This window comes from Muscardinus avellanarius, assembly GCF_963383645.1.
Source record: "Muscardinus avellanarius genome assembly, chromosome: 12".
Lineage (NCBI taxonomy): Eukaryota > Metazoa > Chordata > Mammalia > Rodentia > Gliridae > Muscardinus > Muscardinus avellanarius.
Window position 1 is genome coordinate 9,030,605 of NC_137798.1, and position 19,997 is coordinate 9,050,601.

Genomic DNA, 19,997 nt, shown 5'->3' on the forward strand with positions numbered 1-19,997 from the left:
ATCTCTGCCTTTCCTAACACTCATGTTTCTCTCCTACTGCAGATATACCAAAATTATCCCTAGTCACAAGAAAATACAGAGAGCTCCGAACTCTTACACAAGTCTAACTAGGTTGTTTGGAGTTAGTGCAAACCCTGTATGTAGATAGCATTACTTAGGATCCTCTTTGTCCGTCTCTAATAACCATGAAATTGCTACTCTTAACCCTATCACCACATTGTGATACTCAGACCTCCTAGGCCCCGACACATTGTTTTTGGTCCTTAGTGTTATTTTAATTTTGGGTCTGCCATCTTCCATTGGCACTTTATCATATTTTTGTGTAGGGTTTTCCATCTCTTCACCTCCTTTGGGTCATAGAATGTCCTGTCTACACCTTGGCCTCACAACTCCTGGGCCCTAGTTGTACACAAAAATGCTAATGATTGGTCAGGAGAAGCCTGGGATGACCTAAACATTCCTATGGAATCCATAACAGATTTGTTTTGATATAATGTGCTTTTGGGGTCCTGAGAGTAAAGGACAAGTAATTTACAAGGGGAGAAAGGAAGAGGAAGGAAAGGAAGAGGAAGGAAAGGAAGAGGAAGGAAAGGAAGAGGAAGGAAAGGAAGAGGAAGGAAAGGAAGAGGAAGGAAAGGAAGAGGGCTTCCTGCTCCTTTTCTGCCAAAATATCTTGGCTAAGACAGATTCATAGTAGACAAAGATACACTAGAAGTGGCGGCACATGCAGTCCCAGTACTTGGGAGGCAGAGACAGGAGGATCACAGGTTCCAGGCCGGCCTCAGCAACTTAGCAAGACACTGTTTCAAAATAAAAGGGGCTGAGGTGTAGCTTGGCGGTAAAATGCCCCTGGGTTAAATGTCCAGGATTTTTCTCACTTCTCCTTATGGTCTCCAGATCCTGAAGGACTATACCTCTGGCTCTCCTAGGCTTCAGATTATCCTAAAGCTGTTTTTCCCTTTTGTGAAAAACGATCCAGCCCCAGAATCGTCTCTTTTCCTCTTTCTGTGGCTCTGCTCCCTAAGGAGCAGGGAAACCCCAGGCTGGTGTGCTCTGGGGCCCAGCTCCTCCCAGTGGGCTCTAGTCACCTTCCTTTGTTTATTTTACCTCATGGGTTTTCTTATAGTCACAAGCTGTGTAAATGTGTGTATTTTTAATTGAAAAAATGAAGGATGGTAGAAAGGAAGGTAGGGAGGATGGGGAAGGAAAGATGGAAGAGAGAGAAAGAGAAAGAAAAAAAAGAAAGAAAGAAAGAAAGAAAGAAAGAAAGAAAGAAAGAAAGGAAGGAAGAAAGGAAGGAGAGGAAGGAAGGAAGGAAGAAGAGGAAGGAAGGAAGGAAGAAAAGAAGGAAGGAAGGAAGAAAGGAAGGAAAGAAGAAAGGAAGGAAGGAAGAAAAGAAGGAAGGAAGGAAGGAAGGAAGGAAGGAAAGAAGGAAGGAAGGAAGGAAGGAAGGAAGGAAGGAAGGAAGGAAGGGAGGGCAAAACAATTATTGTTTTGTATGTGCAGGTGCTACTTGCAAATCAGGGCCTGCCCAATCCAAACACAACTTGTAATGTTTTCATCCCGGATAGTCACAGTTTTGATCAAAAGTCTTCGACCCACTGATTTAACATATTAGTTGGCCAAACGGTTACAACAAAGTACCACAGTTAATTTGCAAAATGATAGACATTAGCCCATTAGGAGTTTACCATTGGCAGCTATCGGTCCTGGTTTTTCTCTGAAAGATAGCCCCCGCTGAAACTTACATGTACACATTTCATAATTTGGTCAAGTGTTTACACTGGGTTTTGACCACCAAAATCATTGGAATCTGGGAGAGAGGCCAGTTTTAAGTATCTCTTCCTCTTCTTAACAGCCTTTGGTTTCCTTGCCCCAAATATTTACTAAACGAGTAGATAAAGAATCAGTGGCGTTAAAGGTATTGCAAATTAGGAGGTATAAAGTCCTGCTTATCTACCCTCTTTTTGGGGGAGGCGCCCCATCCCTCACAGGGCCTCACTGTCTGCCAGGCCGAAGCGAAACCTTTGCTGAGACTATTAATCTGACCAGAGGTACAGGAATTAGAACCACAGAAAAATTTCTGGAAAGCACATTTATACTCGCTTTAGTGGTTTTAAGGACTTCTCAGAAATAATCTTGTATCTGTAAAGCTGGCCCATAATTTTCTTTTATGGTTTGTCTAGGTTTATATTAGCCTTCCTCACTTAATAATTTTAATGTTTCAGAATTTGCCCTGTTTTTTTTTTAATAATTTAAATGTTTTTAAAATTAGCCTTTTTATATTATTTCATCTTCTAAGATGTGAAGGCTCTGTGTTCTAAAGAATGATGTAGATGATAATAACTATAATGTGACCCCTGGGCAAAAATTTGAAGTTTAATATTCAGACCCAGAGAAATATGAGGATGAATTTTTGACTGTAAGAAAATTCTTCATTTTATAAAAGGATTTGTTGCTTTTATACCTTTAAATGACAGGCATAGTTAAAATGTGATTTGCTCTTCAAAATGTTACTTTATACAGATTATACTGAGATATAGTTTACCTGAAGAGAGATACACCCTCAATATATGTCAGATAGATAAAAATGTTTTGCCGTTTGCTGCCTGGCTGTATTATTTAACAGTAGTTTCTGAAAGGTGTTTCCTGTGCCGTGCTCTATTCTTGGTTGTCCAGACATGATGTAACTCAGTAAAAGTGACATATAGAATTATGTCTTACCACATTACTTTGAGAAGATACCTTTTGCCAAAAAAAAAGTTTCTTCTACCACTGTTTAGTCCTACCCTGTAGGACTAAAACTTTGGAATAGTTTATGCTTTTAACTTCTAAATAATTAGAGCCTTATAACATCCGTTAAGGCCCCAGACAAAAGGAAATTTTGATTAATAAGCATTAGTTCTGGCTGTGAAGTGACTCATTCTTTAAAAAGAAAAGAAAAAAAAAGAAAAAGCCAAGCATGGTGGCTATGCTGGTAATCCCAATACTAGGGAGGCTGAGACAGGAGGATCACGGGTTCAAGGTTACACAGGGATTAGGGGTCACAGGTTAGTCTCAGCTACTTAATGAGGCCCTCTGCAACTTAGTGAAACTCCATTTTAAAATAAAAAAATAAAACAAGGGCTGGGGGTGTAGCTCAGAGGTAGAATACCCCTGGGTTTCATCCCCAGTACTGCAAAAAATAAAAAATAAATAAGGAAAAAAATATCTCACAAGTCTGACTCACAGAGTCAGACCTAAAAGTGAGGAGGATCTTTTAACAATGTGGAGTATAGTACAGACTTAAGGTTGTTTTAAAGTAGATTTATGTCAATATTTGCCTAATGTGGCCCAGACGAAGCAGATTAAACCCAAGGGCAACCCAGGGTCTCTACAGCACAGAGACACGAGTCACTCCTTCCCATCTTGGGTGTGGACTGTGTGACCTTGGCCCAGTGTGCTGAACTTCGTTGGCCCGCTCAGTGCTCACAGCCCATCTTCCAGAGGATGAAAGTGTGTGTTCATCTGCCATAGCCCAGGTGCGGGCAGGTGGTGGGAGGCAGGGCAGCCTTGCCACAGGTCCCATCTCAATAGACTCACTGACATGTGTGTCTCTTTGTCCGCTCAGACGTTCGCCCGGGATACTGTTACACGGCTCTGACAAACGGACGCTGCTCCAACCAGCTGCCGCAGTCCATAACCAAGATACAGTGCTGCTGCGACGTCGGCCGCTGCTGGTCTCCGGGGGTCACTGTGGCCCCCGAGATGTGCCCCATCAGATCCACAGGTAAGCACTGCCTTCAGACGACAACTGCCTTGCCCAGCCCCATCCCTGCAAGCCAGTGGCAGTCATGAGCTTGCTGCTGATGTCAGAGAAACCCAGGTAAGTGAAGAAGATTCCAGAAAGCAGACAATGTTCAGGGACACTTCCCCAGATAATGCATGCGGGGATGTGCAACTTTATACAAAGAGTCAGGTACTACTGACGTAGCTCCTTGGTCACCATCAAGAGCAACCTCTTCAGGTTACTCTCATTGAATTACTTAGTGGCTATTGTGTAGACCTCCAAGACTCAGGAGACTAAAATTTCACTTTCCCAGAACACATATTTCCTCTTTCCCTCACAATTTTTTTGTTATTATTATTTTTTTTAATTTTTTTTAAAAAAAATTTGGTACTGGGGATTGAATCCAGATACATTCTCCAAGCTATATATTTTTTCAGCACTATTTTATCTTTTTAATTAATTAATTAATTTATTGTAATGTTGGGGATGGAACCCAAGGACTTTCTACCTCCAGGCTACACTCCCAGACCTATTTTCTATTTTATTTAAAAACAGAGTCTCACTAAGTTGCTGAGAGCCTCACTAAGTAGCTGAGGCTGGCTTCGAACCTGTGCGATCCTCCTGTCTCAGCTTCCCGAATGCTGGGATTCCAAGCGTGCGCTACCACGCCCGGCCCAAGCCTCATTGTATTAGCCTGATCTAGTGCAGTGGCCTCCAGAGTGGAATGTAAGAACCCCACTGCTGCCCTGTACATCTCCCAACATCTAACTCCTCTGAAGTGTTTTGAAAAAACTATGACTGGGGCTGATGTCCAGAGAGATGGCCAGAAAAATCTCCCCAGGAAGAACTAAAGCAGTATTTAGTGGCCCAAGTCATACCTTTCCCTGCAGAAAAAATTTTGCTACTTAGCATTTAGAGTCCCCAAATTTGATTGATACTTTAATTTTTTTTTTTTTTTTTTTTTTTTTTTGGTGGTACTGGGGTTCCTGGAAGCCCTCCTACCTCCGGGCCACACTCCCAGACCTATTTTCACATTTTTATTTGGAAACAGGGTCTCTTAAGCCAGTGCGCTCTGGCTGGCTTCGAACCTGCGCCATCCTCCTGTCTCTGCCTCCCAAGTGCAGGGACTACAAGCTTGCCACGCCCGCCACCACGCCCGGCTTGATTGATACTTTAATTGTTCAGCCCTTAATTGTTCTTTATGTAGCTGTGTGTGGGGGTGGTGGTGCTGGGGATTAGACTCAGAGGTGTTCCAACTCTGAGCTGAATACCCCCCATCCCCCTATATTGTTTTTATTTGGAAACAGGGTCTCGCTACCTTGTTGAGAGCCCTGATAAGTTGCTGAATCTGGCTTTGAGCCTGTTAAACCTCCTGCTTCAGCCCCCCCCCCCCCAGTACAAGCGCATGCCACCACATCTGGCTGTAGCTTTATTTTTAATTGAATCCCATGATCTGATGAACTCAGTCTGAGCGCTTCTAAACTCAGTGTGTTCATTTTCCCTGAAACATCTGCACGCTGGTAATCCCAGCATTCAGGAGGCTGAGACAGGAGGATCACAGTTTGTGGACAGACTCAGCTACTACTGAGTGAGGTCTTTGCAACTCAGTGAGACCATTTCAAAATAAGCAGTAAAAAAAAAAAAAAAAAAATCAGGCTGGGAGTGTAGCTCAGAGGTAGAATGGCCCTGGGTTCCGTTCCTAGTACTTCAAATAAAATAAAATAAAACATCTGCCTAACTCAGGTCCTCATCCGCTGTTCCCCATTCCTGCCACGCTTGATTGTATATACCTCTGGGGTGTTAAGGACTCACCTACATGTGGCCTAATCCATGAACATCTCAGGATCCCCACAGCTGGAAATGCCCCCTCATCCCTGTGCTCCAGCGGTTCCAGATTACACCGTTGCTAAGGCAACGATCCTCACTGCCCTGCTCTGTGCCTACAGGAGATCCCGTGCTGCCCTTTGACTAGCTGATGACTCGTATTAAGCAATCCATTCATCATTGTAATCCCATATTGCTGATGCTTTTTTTTTTTTTTGTGGTACTGAGGATGGAACCCAGGGGCTTTCTACCTCCAGGATACACTCCCAGACCTATTTATATTTTATTTGGAAACAGGGTCTCACTAAGCTGCTGAGAGCCTCACTAAGTAGCTGAGGCTGGCTTCAAACCCGTGCGATCCTCCTGTCTCGGCCTCCCAAGCGCGGGGATGACAAGCGTGCGCCACCACGCCCGGCTGATGCTTTATTTTTTTTTTTTTAACACTTCTTCAATCTTTAGCAAAATCTTGTTTTTACACAATATTCAGGCAGAGGGAACGACTTATTAGGTGCCGATTCCCCCACCCCGATCCTAACAACTGGTCTATAAAGCTCTCTAAAACTTGATTCCTGAGAAATGTGTTTAAACCAGGGCATTTAAGAGCAGCGGAGAGATAAATGCAGAGCTAACATAATACTGTAAAGTGTGTGTTCACAAGATGTGGATTTCCCATCATCGTGGGTTATATAGACCAGCTTCCAGGTATTACTATAAAATGTCTGCTTCTTACTAAGAATTGCATGAGTGTGTATTAAAGAAGCGACAAGTCAGTCGGGCGTGTTACTGTACGCTCGTAATCCCAGCATTTGGGAGGCTGAGACAGGGGGATTGTGGTTCGAGGCCAGCCTCAGCTACTTAGTGAGGCCCTTTGCAACTCAGTGAGACCCTGTTTCCAAATAAAGAATAAAAAATAGGGCTGGGGGTATAGCTCAGAGGTAGAATGCTCCTGAATTCCATCCCCAGTGCCACACACAAAAAAGAAGCAATAATCTTTAAATGTATTTTAAAATACAGAGAGTTATATCTTTTGTCCAATTTTCTCACCGAGGCCTAAAAATATAAGCCGCCCTCTTTAGTTAACTATGGGACCGCTTACCAGGTCCCTGTTTGTAGACACATGACTTCTTGCTAAGACATAGGGTTTGGGTAGCAGGAGCATCTTTTCTGGAATGCATATATCATCTTGGGGAATTAATAACATCGATGTGGATTCTTTGTGTTGAGGCCTTGTCTAGAGAGGACCAGAGTGGACCAGGTACCAACAGGAAGACCTACCCTGGCACAAATGGAGCGGAAAATAGGGTTCCAGGGCGAGTTTTCAGGGAGCTGCTCTCCTATGGGTATTACCAAACGATTCCCAGCCCCAGGAGAGACCTAGGGCAGAGAAAACTTACTGAGCAGCCTAATTCTCCAGTAGTTTTTTTGTTTAATTGAATGCTCCATGACCCATATTCTGGGGAACTGGGCTCCTCTGCCTTATGGGAAATAATGATAGAGAGAAGATTTTTAGATTAGTTTAGATTAGCTTTTTACCCCCCCCCCTTGAATCAGTATCATCTCTGGATTACACGGAGATAGGAAAAATTGGCATCAGTTGAACAAAAGTAGCCCCTGGTTGCTGATTCTGAATGGAAAGCATTTCATGAGAAAGTTATTAATGTGTCAAGAGTCGGACAGAGTATAGGACCCGCTGAAATACACTTTCCTAGAGGGTTAAGACGAAATTAATGGCATTCTTAAAGGTATGTACCCACCTAATTAGCAGAAATGTTGATAAGCTCTCCAAGTTCTTTCATACAAATCCCGAAAGAATTAAGAAAAAAAAGGCTGAACTGGTGCTTACAAACAAAGTGAGTCCCTTAATATAGTGGCCATTCAATTCAATCCAGCATATAATTAATGAAATAATCCTCTTATGTGCAAAATACAGGACTAGGCTGAGGGTGAGAACTGGTCATGACTTATATATGATCCTTGACTTCAAAGGCCGCACCGCGGTCTCAGTGGTAAAAATTTGTTGGAAGTGGGAACTCAGGGAATGATGGGTGTGGTGTGCCAGGTGATGCCCCCTTAGGAAGGATCATCGTCAAAGAATCATTTGGTCAAATCATTTGGTTTGACAAAAGGGATTGTAGCCCCCCCGAGTCAGGGAAACATAAATAATGTAATTTTTAAAAAAATAGAGCAGTAGAATTCTAGGGAAACATAATAAACATAACTTCAGCTGTGAATGTGAGATGTGACTAAAGAAGTCTGGGAAATGAACTAGAAATCCAGGCAATATGGCGCACGCTGGAAATCCCTTACTTGGGAGGCTGAGACAGGAGGATGGCAGGTTCGAAGCCAGCCTCAGCAACTCTGTGAGACCTTGTTTCAAAAGGAAATGTAGGGAAGAGCTCAGTGTAACTCAGAGTAGAATGTTCCCAGGTTCAATCCCTAGTACAACACACACACACACACACACACACACACACGAAAAAGAAAGAAATGGGCCAGCAAGTAATAACAGCGCATCGTTACTTAATATATTTAGTCCCATGTACTGTTCCATGGGGATGAACTATTAATGCATTTCAGGAAAAAAAGACCTATTCCTCTGCTTCTTTTAGTTCACAATGAAAAGAAAAATATTAGCCTGATTTCTATTAATGGTTGAAACTAGTATAGAAAGTATATATGAAAGATTTGCTGTGTGACTGTAAAATTCTCAACATTCTAGCAAGAGAAAAAAGGTTTGAAATCCCATGGTGGTTAGTTCACTTATGGAAGGGAGCGATGGCTATTTGAAAGAAACACGGAAATGAATAAAGTCAGTACAGCCCTTGGAAACTGGGTACTATTTAAAAATACCTTTTTTGAGCTGGGCGTGGTGGCGCATGCTTGTAATCCCAGCATTGGGAAGCTGAGACAGGAGGATCGCGGTTCGTGGATAGCCTCGGCTACTTAGTGAGGGCCTTTGCAACTCAGTGAGACCCTGTTTCAAAATAGAGAATAAAAAATAAAACTGGAGGTGTAGCTCAGAGGTCGAAATGCCCCTGGGCTCCATCCCCAGTACCACACACACACACACACACACACACACACACACACACAGACACACACACACACACACACACACACACACACACACACACATTAGAATAGAGTTAGTTTTATTAATCCTTTGTGCCAATCAACTAAGATGCTTTGAAAAGCTCTCTTCTTCAGAATTTACTTAAAAAGGATGATTTCTGTGGTCTGTGATATCAGCTAAACCTCGGCCTTTTTATGTTGTGTTGTTCCAGAGGATTTCAACAAGCTGTGTGCCGTCCCTATGGTCATTCCTGCAAGGCCCGAATATCCTGGCCCACCCCTCGGGCCCCTTCCCCCTGCTCAGCCCGTTGCCCCTGGCTTTCCCCCTGGACCCCCGATTCCAGGTGCTCGCCCGCCAGTGGAATATCCATATCCGTCGCGGGAGCCACCAAGTAAGAATTCATAAGTTACCTGGTGGGGGTCACTTTTTTTGCTTGTTTATGCCACGTAGTCATTAATAAGTCTATCAATTATTAGAATAATTTTACATAGCATTGTACGTAAGTTTTATCAGTTTTTCCGTCGCATAGATAAAAACAGAAGTCTAGAGATTAATGTCCTTTGCTGTTGGTTTTAGCCAAGTGCGGGGGAATTATGGGAGAGAGTGAAATCTGATTTACAGGATGAATGAATAATAGGGGAGGTATAAAATTATACTTGGGGTTATCTAGCATGCAAAATCATTTTGCATGTAGGTAACTGCCTGTAACTCGCTGCATAAGTTATTTCCCCAATTTGGAAGCTTGGGAGGGAGGTGCTAAGTAAGACAGGAGAAGCAGGCGGAAGAGCAGGCTGTGGTACCCAGCCATGGGGCAGATGTGATCTCGGATGGCAGAAATGGGACCTATATCTATATAATAGATATATCCATATCTGTTATATCATTGTTGCCAGATGAAGCACCGATGAAAGCAAGGCACCATCATCCTAAATGATTTTAACGGGGTCCAATGTCATTCTTCCAGGGGTGGTGCCGTTCAATGTCACCGATTACTGTCAGTTGTTCCGCTATCTCTGTCAAAATGGGCACTGCATTCCAACTCCTGGCAGCTACCGGTGTGAGTGCAACAAAGGATTCCAGCTGGACCTCCGTGGAGAGTGTATAGGTGCGTGATCGATCGCTAGGTGGGCATCTAGAAGCCAGGGAAATTCTGTCTATGGCTGTATTAGTGGTATTAGTTTTCCGTTGCTGCTGTAACAAATGATCTCAAGCCTAGTGCTTCAAAACAATGCAAATGTATTATCTTTCAAACTTGTTGCCCATAAGTTAGAAATCCAACACAGGTTTCAATGGGCTAAAACCCAGGTGTTGGCTTGGACTGCATTTCTTTTGGGTGCTCTGGGGAGAGTACATTTCCTTGACCTTTTTATCTACTAGAGAAGACCTGCCTCTTTCAGGGTCTCATGGCCCCTTCGTTCATCTTCACAGCCAGAAGTGTAGCATCTTCCAATCTCTGGCTCTGTTTTTCTCTTCTAATTCCCTCTCCCACATTTAAAAACCTTAGTGCTTACTTTGGTCCACCTGTTTAATTCAAGAGACTTTGCCAGTTTCAAGGTCAGCAGATTCTCCCCTTTTTAAGGTCATCTGATAAGCATTCTTAGTTCCATTTGCAATTTTACCTTTTCCCCTTTACCATTTTGCCATGTAACACGTTCACAGATTCTGGGGATTAGGATGTGAACATATCTGGGGAGACATTAATCTATCTACTATAGTGACTTGAAGCTCACTGTAAAATATGTTCACAGCATTGTTAGTAACTCTAACCTGAGTCATCCTGTCAAAAGCCCAACCGTTAAATTATGTCAATCCCTGACCCAAATTATGAAAACTGGCACATTTTACTAATTTAAATGGGCAGCCTGCCAGTTTTTTCTAGTCATTAAAATTGAAGAAAGAAATTTCAAATTATCGACAAGTCATCGAAGCTAGCGAAAGGAAGAAATATATTTTATCTAATATATTAGATAAAACCAATCAGCTGTCATTTACTTTTTCAATGTAATTTTTTAAGTATTAAAGGATGGTAGCCGGGCGTGGTGGCGCACGCTTGTAATCCCCGCGCTTGGGAGGCGGAGACAGGAGGATCGCGCTGGTTCGGAGCCAGCCTCGCTGGCTTAAGAGACCCTGTTTCCATATAAAAAAGTTAAAAAATAGGTCTGGGAGTGTAGCCCGTGAGAGTGTATCCCAGAGGTAGAAGGGCTTCCAGGAACCCCAGTAGCACCAAAAAAAAAAAAAAAAAAAGGATGGAAGTTTATTTTAAGCCAAGAAGAAAAAAAAATAGGGGCTAGAGAGACAGAAAAGCCCCCCACACACACACACAGGGGAGGGGGCCATTTACTTTTTCCAAAAACAAATTCATCTCTTAGTCAGTTCCATTGTAAATTTCAGTTCTACTATTGTGAATCAGGCCGATGTGAGGAAGCCTCCCGGTGATATGAACGCCCCCTTCCAGACATCAGCTAGAGCTGGGGAGGAAACAAGCCTGTAGCTCAAAGTTAGGAAATTAGAGATCAGACCTGCATCTTCTCCTACGAAGCATGTGGACATGTGGGCTACCTTTACTGTGTCTCAGTTGACCCAACTCTCAAGACAAGAGGGTATAAACCAGACTACCCGTACTGATTATTCCAAGCACCTGTAGCCAGCAGGAACCCTTATGTTGAGCACCTCTGGGGATGAGGCTGGGCTCCGTGGTGGTGGGTGAGAGAACTGCCCTTTCAACAGTTTCCCTCTACATTTTTCTGATATTCTTAGCGGAGCTCAGCCAGGGATCGCTTAGATACAGCTAGGCCTTCTTCAAGAGATGCTCAGATGCATATTCAAAAGACACTCTAATTTTTTAAATTTTTTAATTTTTACGTGGAACATATTGGAAACGGCATACATTCAGACGGTGCTTGGTGTGGCCCCCACCCCGTTTCCCCTTCCCCCCTCACGACAATGCGTGTCTAGGTTGACCATGCTATATTTATACTTTGACACGTATTCGGATGTAGCTCCTCCATTAATCAACCTCGGTCTTCTTCCTCTTCTCTCCTTCCATTCTAGCTTTGCTGAGCTTTCCCCTCCATTATCTGGAGTCCCTCTGGTATGAAATGTTAGTCTATTTCATTTTCGTAGGTCCACCTCATGGGCGAGAACATGTTCACTACCTCGGGGTGTTCACCGGCTGTGCACTTGAAATTCTTCTGTGAACACATGAAAATAACATGCTCAACCAGTCTCACGGTGCCTAGAGATGCCGTATACCATAGTAGAAAGATGCTTTCATTACGCTATTTATTTCTTAAAAGGAATGTGCCTTACAGGTGTAAAAGAAATTCATAAAGTGTTATAGCTATGAGGTATTGCTGTGTAATCGCTCACTAAAATATACTGTGCTTTGCAGATGTGGATGAATGTGAGAGGAACCCATGTACAGGTGGAGAATGTGTTAACAACCAGGGCTCCTACACCTGCCACTGCCGCGCGGGCTACCAGAGCACGCTCACCAGGACAGAATGTCGAGGTAGGGCTCACCCGCGAGGACGGGGTCTGCACCGCGCGAGGCCTTGGCTTCTCAAGAACTCAATGGAGATTTTATGTATTTATTTATTTATTTATTTAGTTAGTTTTTTTGGTACTGGATATAGAACCTAGGGGCATTCTACCTCCGAGCAATACCCCCAGCCCTGTTTTCTATTCTTTATTTTGAAACAGGGTCTCACTGAGTTGCAGAGGGCCTCACTAAGTAGCTGAGGCTGTCCGCGAACTGCGATCCTCCGGCCTCAGCTTCCAGAATGCTGGGATTACAAACGTGTGCCACCACGCCGGGCTTCAATGGGAGAATTTTAAAGAATTCTTGCCAGAAAAGGCTAATTCATTCTCATTTCTTTTTACACTTTTTTTTCCTGAATATTATCACTCTGAGGATTGTACCATATAATGTGACACTCACATTAAGAGACTTCTGTGCTTAGAGGAAGTACCTGATTTTTGTTTCTTCTTCTTTTTATATATTTTTTTGATTGTCCAATCACTACTGCCTGATAATATTTCATCTGGACGCTAGGAAACGGGGTTGTTCTTCATGGCCCAGAAACTCAGAAAGGTTTCAGGTGATGTTGTATGCAGTTAATTTCTTCTTAATAGGAAGGTCTAAGGTATATATAAAAAAAGTTGCCTCTAAGTCCTGGCTGCTTATGAGGGCAGCAGCAGCAAGACCTGGAAACTGGAGGGAAACAGAATCTCAGGTCTCATACTAAAATGCTGAATTAGAACCAGCATTTTCGTAAGATCCCCTGTGATCTGTGTACACATTAAAGCGTGGGAAGCACTGCCGTAAATGTCTTCTTGTAAAAGCTTCCCAACACGTTTATTTATTAATTACTAAGCCGTTCCATGTGCCTTTTACCATGTGACATTTATAGATTATGTTTCTGAGCTAGAAATAAATAAGATATACTCTCTACCCTCAGGGAGCTCAACTGTCTAGACATCTGGCACCATCTGAATAGTGTCACAAATCCAGTAGAGGCAGATCAAAATAAGCAAAAACTGTTAAAATTACGTTCACGTTAGAGGCCCTCTGCAACTTAGACTCTGTTTCAAAATAAAGAATTAAAAAAAAATAGGGCTGGAGGTAGGCATATAGCTGGGAGGTAGAAGGCCCCTGGGTTCCATCCCCAGTACTGCCAAAAGAGTTAGTGCCCAGCTTGTCCTGAACGTAATAAGGAGAGAACATACCCCTATCACTTGGTAGATAAAAATCACTGCGGAACGGTCCAAAAAGCTGTGCACGTAGCAGAAAAGTACAGGAGGCACTGTGTAGAATAGGGCAGAAGCAGAGGCACAGTTGAAGAGAAACCTGAACAGCAAGCTTTTAATTCATCTTCTATGGGCAGTAGAAACATCATAGCGTTCCAAACCTGCTGAAAGGAGAAAAAGATGAACTCTTTTTCCTGTTTATCTTAACCTCGGGCCGCAAAAAAAAAAAAAAAAAAAAAAAATGACAGAAGCCTCAAAAAAAGTCATCTGCTTAAGAATACGTGGCTTTTCCTATGTTTTTGGAGTGTACAACAAGTCAGATTTTAATAAGGATTAAGAAATAAAGGACAGAGTAAAAGATCGTAGGTTGTTGGCACAAAGATCAGACAGAAAAAGAAAAAAAGAAAAAAGCCCAGACAGCCTTGGCTAGTCCAATGACTGGTGTGGAAACCACTGCAGGGTCTGCCCAGGAAGAGAGTGCGTCTGAGGGTCAACCACAAGACACCGCGCTGATGGCGGGAGGCGGGCTAGGCGACTGGCCACAATCGCGCGTTCTTGTTGGCCAGGGCTCGCGCAGGGCATTCGTTCTTGGGTACTTGTGGCCTCAGCACTGCCCAAGTGGGTCGGTTCCCATCCAAGTCTGCACCGTCCTCTGTCTTGTAGGAATGAGCCCTGGAAATGGTAGTACGCTGTGTAGACACAGCAGTCTGCAATCAACCCCTTTCGTATTCATCCAATTTGTAGCTTTTACCAACAGAAGGAAGCAGCCTGGGGGCTGCTTTTTTTTTTTAAATTTATTTTGTTTTAAGGGCCTGGGGATAGAACTCTGGGCATTTGACCTCCCAGCTACACCCTCTACCCTATTTTTTATTCTTTATTTTGAAATAGGGTCTCACTAAGTTACAGAGGACCTCCCTAAGTAGCTGAGGCTGGCCATGAACTGTGATCCTCCAGTCACAGCCTCCAGAATGCTGGGATTACTAGCATGTGCCACCACACCTGGCGCGTTGTTAGTCTTTATTTATTTATTTATTTATTTATTTATTTATTTATTTATTTTGGTGGTACTGGGGTTCCTGGAAGCCCTTCTACCTCCGGGCTACACTCCCAGACCTATTTTATATTTTTGAAACAGGGTCTCTTACACCAGCGTGGCTGGCTTTCGAACCTGCGCGATCCTCCTGTCTCTGCCTCCCAAGCGCGGGGATTACAAGCGTGCGCCACCACGCCCGGCTGTTGTTGTTAGTCTTTAAATGAGCGATCAACTACTGGTTATTTGTATTATTGCCATTTTTAATACTTCCATATCAAGTTCTATTGTTTACTTTGACATAATGTTAAACACAGGAGAAAAAAGAGGTAAATACTCCCATAATACCAATATTTTATTTGGTAGCTAGAATACCCATAAAGTTACTAAGAAGACCAAGAATATATGGGTAGTCCAACTGTACTTGGACCAGAGGTACCATTATGCAGGTAGACATCTCATCGTCATATGACTGATGGTTTTCAAGGGAAATTAAGTGATTTATTTTTCAATACTGGGAATGGAACCCAAGGGCATTCTGCCTCTGAGCTACACCCCAGCCCTGGAAATTAAGTGATTTTAAAAGATAGTATTTCTGCCAGGCATGGTGGCGCATGCTTGTAATCCCTGCGCTTGGGAGGCTGAGACAGGAGGATCGCACAGGTTCAAAGCCAGCCTCAGCTACTTAGTGAGGCTCTCAGCAATTTAGTGAGAACCTGTTTCCAAATACAGTATAAAATAGGGCTGGGAGTGTATTCCGGAGGTAGAAAGCCCCTGGGTTTCACTCCCAGTACCATAAATAAATAAAGTATTTCTGTTTTACTATTCTGATATAAATGTAAGGGTTGTTTTTTCAATTATTTACTGAATCATACCAGCCAAAAGTCAACATAAATAATGATATATACTCATAAGCTAACCAGGAAAATGGTGAAGGGTCTTTGATTTTGATTAGGTTGAATGCAGTTGTATAGGTAGCTTTCTTTCCTATCGTATATCTTTCAAACCCTGGTAATCCTAAATATCCTTTTATCTAGTACCCAACTTATGTTGAAAAATATTATTAAAGTCGGGCATGGTGGTGTGCGCTTGTAATCCCAGCATTTGGGAGGCTGAGACAGGAGGATCGTGGTTCGCAGACAGCCTCAGCTACTTAGGGAGGCCCTTTTCAACTCAGTTGAAAAGGATCCTGTTTCAAAAATAAAAATAATAAAAATAGGGCTGGAGGTGTCGCTTGGAGGTAGAATGCCCTTGGGTTTCATCCCCAGTACTGTAATAAATAAATAATAAATAAAATAAAAAATAGGGCTGGGGATGTCACTCAAAGGTAGAATGCACCTGGGTTCCATCCCTAGTACCGCAAAAAAAAAAAAAAAAAAAAAAAAAAAAAAACACCCATATATATATTTAAGTAATTGGAACGCAAAGCTAAGGCCATGAGTTTGTAGATGGAGGTAGGGAGAAAGAAAGGAATGTCAAATCCCCTAACTAAAGCTGTTTCTTCCCTCTTGACTTTGACTCTAGACATTGATGAATGTCTGCAGAACGGCCGGATCTGTAATAACGGACGGTGCATCAACACGGACGGCAGTTTCCACTGCGTGTGCAACGCCGGCTTCCACGTCACCCGAGATGGGAAAAACTGTGAAGGTAACTGCCCCAGGTTCCGTCTCGCCTCTCCGTCACGGCCCCCACATCAGGAGTCTTGATTGCAGCCGAGTACTCAGGAAACGTCACAGTCCCAGATGGATTTCACGTGTCGCTATCCGAGGACAGCCTAACTTCTATAGTTATGTCTGATTCTCATTGTGCCAGCCAAAGGATATTTTAGTAGACTGAGAGCTTGCTAGTAAAACAAAAACAAAAACAAAAAACCTGGGGACAATGAAACTTTTAACATTAACCATTGCTAATTTTTATTTTTTATTTTTTTAGTACTTGGGATGGAACCCAGGGGCATTTACCTCTGAGCTATATCCCCAGCTCTATAATTTTTTATTCTTTATTTTGAAACAGGGTCTCACTGAGTTGCAAAGGGCCTCACTAAGTGGCTGAGGCTGGCCTCAAATGGCGATTCTCCTGTCTCAGCCTCCCAAGTACTGGGATTACAAGCGTGCACCACCATGCCTGGCTCTGATGTCTAATTTTATAAAATGAGAAGGTATATATTGTGGGGGTTTTTTAAGAAAAATAATAGAACACATCTAAGTTCACAGATTCTCTAGTTACCTATAATTCGTGTGACTGAAGTGCTGGTCTAATGCTTCTTCTAATCAGTATCTGAAAATACAGGAGTTTTTGAGAAAAATGTTGACTTTTCTATCGCCCCTTGATGTCATCCCCTCATTTTACACTTGGGATGCTTCAAACACTTTGATTATGTTACTCCCACCAGTCTCTTCCCTTGAATAGAAAATGTGACTTATCATGGGTGGGTTTCCATCTTGCAGACCTTTAGCAAGAAAGTACAGGATGCTTTTTATCGTGTTTCTCAATGCCGTTGGGAAGCTCCCAAGAATCTATTCATACATGAAAAGAATTTCCAAATTTGTTTCTAAAACATTTTTGGCAGAATATTATCTCAGTGATTCAGTTCAGAGACTTAATGCCAGAATTCCTGGTGGGGATAGAACTCAGGTTAAGGAAAGGAGAGAGTGTGGTGGGGAGGGAGAGAGTGGGAGGGAAGGAAGGAGGGAAAAAAGAAAAAGAAAAAAGGAAAGAGAGAAAAAAAGAGGAGGGGAAGGGAGGAAGAGAGGGCTAGAGGAGGAGACAAGGAAAGAGAGAAAGATAGGTCACAAGATCATAAATTACTGTGGTCTGACTAAAGCCTGTAAGTGAAAACATCTTGTGTCTGGAGGAACAAGTGTCTCCCAAGACAGCTGTGCTATTAAATAAAATAACATGTTGATGAATTAAAGAACAATCTCCATGATCAAGAGATCCTAAAGATTAGCTGTCTCGTCCTATACTCTAGGGTCAAGTCTTGCATTTAAAATTTTTTTCCGGCTGGGCGTGGTGGCGCACGCTTGTAATCCCCACGCTTGGGAGGAGGAGGCAGGAGGATCGCGCAGGTTCAAAGCCAGCCGTGCTGGCTTAAGAGACCCTGTTTCCAAATTTAAAAATATAAAAAATGGGTCTGGGAGTGTAGCCCGGAGGTAGAAGGGTTTCCAGGAACCCCAGTACCACCAAAAAAAAAATTATTTTTCCTACCCCCATTTAAAATTGCTTCTTCGAGTCAGGCTTGTTGACACAGGCCTGCTATCCTAGTACTTGGGAGGCTGAGACAGGAGGATCACAGGTTCCAATCCCAGGTTCCAAGACAGCCTCAGCAAGTGGTGGTAATACTCTCATCACTAGTGAGGCCTTGTTTCAAAATAAAAATAAAATAGGGCTGGGAGTATAGCTCGGAAGTAGAATGCCCCTGGGTTCCATCTCCAGTAGCGCAGAAGAAAATAAAAAGGAAGCAATATGGATGTGTGAAATAAATGGGTCTGCCAGGTTATTAACATACTTTTTAACTAAAAATGTGTAAACATTAATATATGTATATATATAGCCGGGCGTGGTGGCGCACAGTTGTAATCCCCGCACTTGGGAGGCGGAGACAGGAGGATTGCGCAGGTTCGAAGCCAGCCACGCTAGCTTAAGAGACCCTGTTTCAAAATAAAAATATAAAAAAAATAGGTCTGGGAGTGTAGCCCGGATTTAAGAAGGGCTTCCAGGAACCCCAGTACCACCCAAAAAAAAAAAAAAAAATATATATATATACACACACACACACACACACACACACACACACACTCACACACACTCACACACATAAATCTAGCCCTATTGTTTGCACACTCATGTCAAGGGTCAAGGACTTGGCGTATGTATGTCATATGATTCACTCTTCTTTTTATATCATATGATTGCATGAAAATTAATCTGAAGTTGGGCGTGGTGGCGCACGCTTGTCATCCCAGCATTCGGGAGGCTGAGACAGGAGGATCGCGGTTCCCGGCCAGCCTCAGCTACTTAGTGAGGCCTTTTGCAACTCAGTGAGATCCTGTTTCCAAATAAAGAATAAAAAACAGGGCTGGGGGTGTAGCTCGGAGGTAGAATGCCCCTGGGTTCCATCCCCAGTAGCACAAAAAAGCAAAAAATTAAATCTGAGGCTGTCATACCAAACAAGAAAGAGACGTGGCGTGGAGTGAGAGCCTCCGTGCTGACTTCCTTTGTAAGCTCCTCCTCTGACCATCGGACAACGTGCCTCTGTTCCTCAGATATGGACGAATGCAGCATCAGGAACATGTGCCTGAATGGGATGTGTATCAATGAAGACGGCAGTTTTAAGTGTATCTGCAAACCTGGGTTCCAGCTGGCGTCGGATGGACGTTACTGCAAAGGTGCGTGCCGTCCTAAGTCGTGTTTTCTGCCGGCCACTGCCCCCCTCTGCATTTTAGAGATACCATTTTTTTTTTTTTTAAGAATTTCCTCCTTTGGAGTATCCTGAAACCTGCTTTAGGAAACTTGACCGGAACTCTCTCTTAAGTCCAGCTACAGTGTAGACCAGAGCTCCTGCTTATGTCCAGACACCGTCCTCGTTGCAGGAATGGTATTTAGGGTCTTCTCAAAGGAGCCTGAAAGGCTCTGCTGAAGCAAACAAACGGAGCTGCTGCTCAGTCTTCTGAAAGGTGCATTATCTTTCTAACTAGGCTGAGTTCTGCCTCTTCTCTCCTGGTGCGGAAAAGGGGCATTTGGGCTTCTTGATGGCTCTCCTTTGTAACCTCTTATATTTCACCTTGCAGAATAGAACATTGTAGATTCTTATTTGCAGTGATATCCTCACCATAATTTCCCTCTGGTATCTTAAGAAACAAACAAATATCAACAACCAAATACTATCCTGGTGTTGTGGTGCGTGGCCTGTAATCTCAGTACTTGGGAGCTGAGAAAGGAAGATTGCAGGTTTGAGGCCAGCCTCAGCTACTTAGTGAGGCTCTCAGCAACTTAGTGAGAGCCTGTTTCCAAATAAATTATAAAATAGGGCTGGGGATGTAGCCCGGAGGTAGAAAGCCCCTGGGTTTCACCCCCCAGTACCACCAATAAAAACAGTAATAATAAAATTGAGGTGGGGATATAGCTCAGAGGTATAATGCCCTTCTGGATTCAATCCCCGGTGTCACAATTAAGGAAGAGAGAGAGAGAGAGAGAGAGAGAGACCAACCTTTCATGGTCAGTTTACAGTATTAAACAGAAGAAATAAACCAAGAATCACTGTGAAGCAAAAATTAAGAGGAATTTTTTGTGCTATTGAAATTGGGGTCCTAAAAGGAACCACCAGAGATAAAGTTGCACCTAGTCTCCTGCCTGAAGTAGTCAAGGGTAAATGATTCCTGAGCTTGGCTCTAAGAGCTAAGTTGGAGCCAGGCTTTTCAAAGAACCTTATACTCTAAATAGGGCCAGAAAATTTGCAAAAATGCTGTAGTCGGAACCTCTGTTCATAGGTCCAGTTGCAGAAGTGTAGAGTGTTGGGCTATTTAAGGTTGGGGAGCAGGGTACAGTCC

At 43.1% G+C, this 19,997-nt stretch overlaps 1 protein-coding gene across 1 annotated transcript in view; it reads left to right on the top strand.

Annotated features, from left to right (window-relative positions):
* FBN1 (fibrillin 1) overlaps window positions 1-19,997 on the top strand; it is a gene marked incomplete at both ends in the record, with an annotated part of 239,882 nt that overhangs the window by 114,942 nt on the left and 104,943 nt on the right. The window contains 6 exons of the mRNA XM_080708266.1: window positions 3,611-3,769; window positions 8,878-9,057; window positions 9,631-9,771; window positions 12,058-12,177; window positions 15,970-16,095; window positions 18,714-18,836. Coding sequence (XP_080564392.1) covers window positions 3,611-3,769; window positions 8,878-9,057; window positions 9,631-9,771; window positions 12,058-12,177; window positions 15,970-16,095; window positions 18,714-18,836 — 849 coding nt within the window. The remainder of the gene's footprint in view (window positions 1-3,610; window positions 3,770-8,877; window positions 9,058-9,630; window positions 9,772-12,057; window positions 12,178-15,969; window positions 16,096-18,713; window positions 18,837-19,997) is intronic.